Here is a 5,389-nt window from a genome sequence, read left to right as displayed (position 1 = left end):
CTGCTATATGGCTGGGCCATTACTAATACTTTTCTTGGTTTTAGTTTTTGGACCCTGCGTGACAAACAGGTTAATTGCTTTTGTTAAAAATCGAGTGGGTGTTGTGTGGTTGATGGTTCTGAGACAACAGTACCAGTCAGTTAGGACAACTGGTGAGACCAAATACGAGACTTGATATCAAAATTCTAAGATTAGAATTATTTAGTAGAAGGAGAAGGGAATGAAAGGAGAATTATACGAATTCTAGGTTTGGAGATACAAAATTAAAAGAATAAACCCCAAAAGGCCACAGACCGAGGGCTAAGCCCTACAGCCAGGACTAGCAGGCCATAAAGATAAAGGAGCACAGGAAACACTGTCTAGGCAGGACTGGCAAGCCATAAAGATAAGGAAAGGAATGCAGAACAGACCAGGAGTACCGGATCTGACTCACAGGCCACCTGGCAGGAAGAGATAAGCCCCCAGCCCCCGACATCCAGGACGCCCCAAACCTGCCAATGTGTGTAGCTATACCTTATTACCTCATCATGTGAAATAGCCAATCATATGTGAACATGTCTATGTGCCTCGTTTGAATCCACCAATCCCTGTAACTATGCATCTGCTTCTGTACGCCCGCTTCTGCTTCCCCAATCCCTATAAAAGCCCCATGCTGGAGCTGCTGGGCGCGCAAGTCCTCCGAAGAGACTGTGTGCCCGCAGGTACCTGTGTTTTCCAATAAACCCTCTTGCTGATTGCATCCGAGTGGACTCGTCTCGGTCATTGGGCGCTTGGGACTCCTCCTGAGGGAAAGGTCCTCTCTGGGGGTCTTTCACCTCCAGAGAGTCACCAGTAATCGCTCCCCAAAAGAGTTCAATTTATTTCAATAATAACATACAAAACTCAAATAAAGGCATAAATAAAACAACCCCAAACAAAAGCAAAGTGAAGAACAGCAACAACAACAAAACACACACGTGGCTGGAAGTCGTAGTCATTTCTGCTTTACAAACACGATAGAGTTAGATGAAGTCCATGGCTTTGTGCAGATATAATTAGGAGTACTGATGGGGACTATGTGGTAAAGTAACTTTTATTTGCAGGATGTAATTGTCATGTCAGAGGCTTACTGCTGAATGAGCTCACCCTTTCAAGCTCTTTCTGAACTCTGAGTTCAACTCAGCTCTTCTGGCTCAGCTCTCCTTCAGGCTAACGGATTCAAACTGTCTTAACTTGGCTTCTTCCTGGATTGTTCTGCTTGCCCTCAAACTAACTCTGGCGATTTGCTTTACTCTTCTGGCTCCTTATTCTCTGGCTTCAACTGCCTCAGCTGCCCTGCACTGCACAAACTGCATAAACTAAACACAACTCACAAATGAACTCAACTGAACTCAGCTACACTATGAACTGCGATGGCTGAACTAATTCAACTCTGCTCTCTCTCTCTCTCTCTCTCTCTCTCTCTCTCTCTCTTCCATGTTGGTCTTAGGTACCCCATCTTTCCTATGCTGTTCTTGTGAAAGTTGGGCATATCCTATCTCTGACTCATTCCGTTAATCTTTCTCTGATTCATAACTTTTCTGTCCCTTAATTAGATGCCACTTTCAAACATGGCTGCTTTCTTCTACGAACCAACTTTACCTTTATTGTTTGGGATTAAAGGTGTGAACCACGCACATGCCTATGTTCCAGCCAGATCACATAGACCTAGAAGGTCTTTAGATGTGTTCTCTTGCCAGAGCAGCCATGTTGCTGCTGCTGGATTAAAATTCCTCTACAACTATGGGTTTCCATTTCAGCCCCTTGGTGAAAGGCTATGCCATTTAACCATGTTTTCTTCTGAAATCTTTGCCAATAGCTGACATATGAATCAATGCCACCTCTCTTTATTTTTCTAGACTGTCATTATGATCTAACCTAGACCCATTTTTTAAATGCAAAGGGTTTTTTGTTTGTTTGTTTGTTTTTTGTTTTTTGTCCAGAAAAGGCTTTTTTTTTTTTAATTCAAGTAACTGCAAATAGGAAGCCCCAGGCTGGGACAAATACTGGCCACCCCTCCCCCACAGAACAAGGGGAGGTGGTCCTATACCCTTTTCCTATCAAAGTGGGCTGCAGCACCTAGGGGCCCCATCTTCCCTAATGTGGGGCAGTCCGTAACCAGCCTGCTGCTGCACCCCAGCCCCCCTTCCCCTAGAGAGTATTGTGTGGGGGAATACAAGCAAAACCGAGGGGATGAACATCTGGTGCCGGTAGCAGCAGCAATGGTGGGTGTCTAAGAACGAACATTGAACAACAATAACAACAACAACAACAACAACAAAAACCCAAAAACCCAAAAAAACAAAACCAACACAACTGTCCAGAGGTAGTTTGTGAACAGAGGAAAAGATGGAACCAGAAACTTGGGGGGCAGGGAGACGCAAAAGGAGAGGGGGGCAAGGCTAGCTCCTTGGTGCCCTGCTGGAGGAGGAGTGTAGTGGGGGAGGCCCGTGTTGGTGCCCCGTCTGCCTTAGGTGGAAGCGAGCTACGAGCTCATTGAAGAGATGGGTGATAGCACCCATCTGTCTTGTCCCAGATGAGAGCAGCAAAGTGGGTGGAGCCAACATCATCCTACTTCCTGTTGTTCAACTAAGGGTGGGGCAAGAGGGACCGAGAAACCCACCTGGTGACACTTTGGTGGGGGACATGCTGGGACCTAAACATCCCCTGCACTGATCACACTGCTGCTGCCAGGTCAGCCATTGGAGCTTGTCGGAATGAGATGGGGCTGGGGCCCCTTACGGCCAGGGAATGATCCCAGGACCCTCTACAGGGAAGCCAGGAACAGCAGGGCAGAAGGGACCGGCAAAACAAAGCGTCCTGAGAGTCCTGAGACCTAGGAGCGAGGGCTTTGAGGGAGGTGTGCAGCAGGCTGGGCTGCGGCTTGATGGGAAGTTAACCTTGTCAGGAGGGGGCAGGTGTGTTGGGGAGGAGAGCACAGGGACTGAGCCAAATCCTGCTCCGATGGGTGCCGCAGAGCCTGCAGCTGGTGCCTGGTACGGTAGTGTGCAGAGGGGGTAAGGAGGGGCCTGGGAGCAGGGCTTCCACTCCCAGGGGAAGGCTGCTCCTCAGTGGCTAAAGAGCAGGTGGCACTCACTGCAAGAGGTCACTGCTCCTCCTCCGAGGACTCCTGGGAGATGCCCTCCTCTTCCTCCTTCAGTTTCTTGGGTCTGCCCCTGGGTTTCCTCCCTGGAGTTGTGGTAACTTTGCGTGTCTTGACCGCGCCCTTATTCTTGCTTCCCTTTGGTCGACCAGAGGTCTCTTCGGAGTTGGCACTCTCTGGGCTCCTTCGAAGGCTGCTTGCACAGCCTGCCCTGGCCTTGCTTCTCAGTCCCATCCTTTTTCTGCTGGGAGGCCAGCGGCTGGCTGGACTTTGGGACTGACTCGCTCATTCTCCTTCTCTATGTGTGGGGTAGCGCAGTCTGGCCTTTGCCGCTGAGCAGGTGACGGCCTGTGCATCTCTGGTGTCCTCAAGGTGCGTGAAAACACGGGTTCTTAAGTCTCCTTTGGTAACTATTGGGAACCATTGAAGAAGTAGGGAATGTGGGAGGGTCAGCTACCTTTTCAGAAACTTCTAACCAGGTCGAAATGGATCTCAGGCCACAACATTCCTCCTTACATGGAAACTTTCATTAAAAAAGTCATATAAATATACAAAGATGCAAAACAGCTCAGAAAAATCTGCTTTGCAAAGATGATATTCCAGGCCTCTTGTATGTGTTTATCTCTACTTGCATGTAAGGTCCTGTCTGCTTCAGTTCAGGCAACCTCAAATCCTCCTGGTTCATCCTGGCTGGATCTGAGATCAAGCTTTTGTCGTGAGCTCACAAAGCCACAATACAGGCCTAAGTAGTTCCTGATATCCCAGCCAAGGAAGATGTGGGAGTCTCCAAAATGGCAGCTAGTCTATGAACACAATTTAACAGCAAAGTCTAAAGCTTTTGAACTTCAGCTCTCACTACTATCAAATGAGATATCTGAGGAGTGGTGTAAATGTGTGAAAATCTGTGAAATGCCAATTAGAAGCCATGGATTAATTTAATAAGATTATTTCAGTATGTCTAAAATGCAATGCTAATTAGTAAAGCCTTGAGTGTCGGTGGAGATTCAGAAAACAAAGGACACAGTGAACCTGCTTTTGCAGTATTGCTTGGTAACACAAAGCAAACTGATGCCCCACAGAGGCATCTGATAGCCCCTGAAGAAGCCTAACCCAGCATATGCTGAATATCTCACACAATAGGCTGAAGAATGTCAAATAAAGTAATAGGCATTTTAACACATATGCAATAAGTGATACACAAAGCCTGTCTTGTGCTTAAATTTTTAATTATGTATTGTATGCTTAAAACCTTGGGCTTGTTAGCAAATGATCAATGTTTTCAGATCAGGTAAGAGATGCTAGAAGAGGAAGACACAGAAAGAAAATATGGAGAATAGCCAGAAACAAACAACAACAGAGAAATGAAGAGAGATAGAGGGGAAGAAAGGGAGAGGAAGAGAGAGAGGGAGAGACAGAGGGAGAGGGAGAAGGAGAGGGAGAGGGAGGGGGAGAGAGAGATCTGAGAAATTAGACCCAGAGTCACAAAGAGGATGAGACACAAGAACCAACCTGGTCATGCATCTTTAAGTTGTTCAGCTTTCTATGTCTATGCAGTCCCTTCAAAGATGTCCTCTCTACCTCTCTCTTCCAAGACGTTCCCGATCAGACCAAAGGAACCAACAATAATCAATAGAAATCCGGCTCGAGAGAATAAACCTAACCTTACGGTTTCTCTTTGAGTCTAGCAGGTCCCTGCTGGGCAATTAGGTACATGGAAAGTATACTTCGTAGGGAAAACTAGGACATCTGTCACTGCAGTCAAGCTGGGCACAAATCCAGATGTTCCTTTCTTTCATGCCAGTGCAGTGAGTGATTGGCTGTGGGCAAGGATAGGAGGGTCCCAGAACAGACGCTCTTATCTCGATTCTTGTACTCACTGCCTGGCTTGGCCTTGCCTCCTGGAGTGAGCTGATGCTATATCCATCTAGATTTCAGATTCTACTTTGATATACAGAGGCTTGATGTTTTAAGTATCGAGAGATTCCTATAAATACGTCTTTAGTTTTTGTTTTGCCTTTTTCTTACTTCATTTGTATCTTTGTTAATAGATAGTTTTGTTTCCCAGTAGATTTAATCTGTTAAGATGCCACATTAAACATTTTTTTCAAATACCCACGGAAGTGACCCTAACCGAGGAGAAGAGCACATTTGGACTTCTGAGGTGGACTTCTGAACTGCCAGCTCAAAATGTATTTGAAAATTTAAGTTTTAGAAAGTCCATGAATTGTGCATTTTATCCCAGCTTTTGTTTTACTCTCGTTTAGAATG

The 5,389-nt window shown here is 46.3% G+C and overlaps 1 protein-coding gene across 1 annotated transcript; it reads right to left on the bottom strand.

Annotated features, from left to right (window-relative positions):
- Nucleotides 1-3,124: 3,124 nt before the first annotated feature.
- LOC148003762 (high mobility group protein HMG-I/HMG-Y-like) lies at nt 3,125-3,410 on the bottom strand. The gene is given in 3 exon segments (XM_087569115.1): nt 3,125-3,273; nt 3,276-3,299; nt 3,302-3,410. Coding segments are annotated over 3 exon segments (282 nt in total).
- Nucleotides 3,411-5,389: the final 1,979 nt, after the last annotated feature.

Source organism: Rattus norvegicus, chromosome 9, assembly GCF_021556685.1.
Source record: "Rattus norvegicus strain SHRSP/BbbUtx chromosome 9, alternate assembly SHRSP_T2T, whole genome shotgun sequence".
Taxonomy (NCBI): Eukaryota; Metazoa; Chordata; class Mammalia; order Rodentia; family Muridae; genus Rattus; species Rattus norvegicus.
Note: the sequence above shows the minus strand (reverse complement) of the source record. Positions and strands in the feature narration are given on the sequence as shown.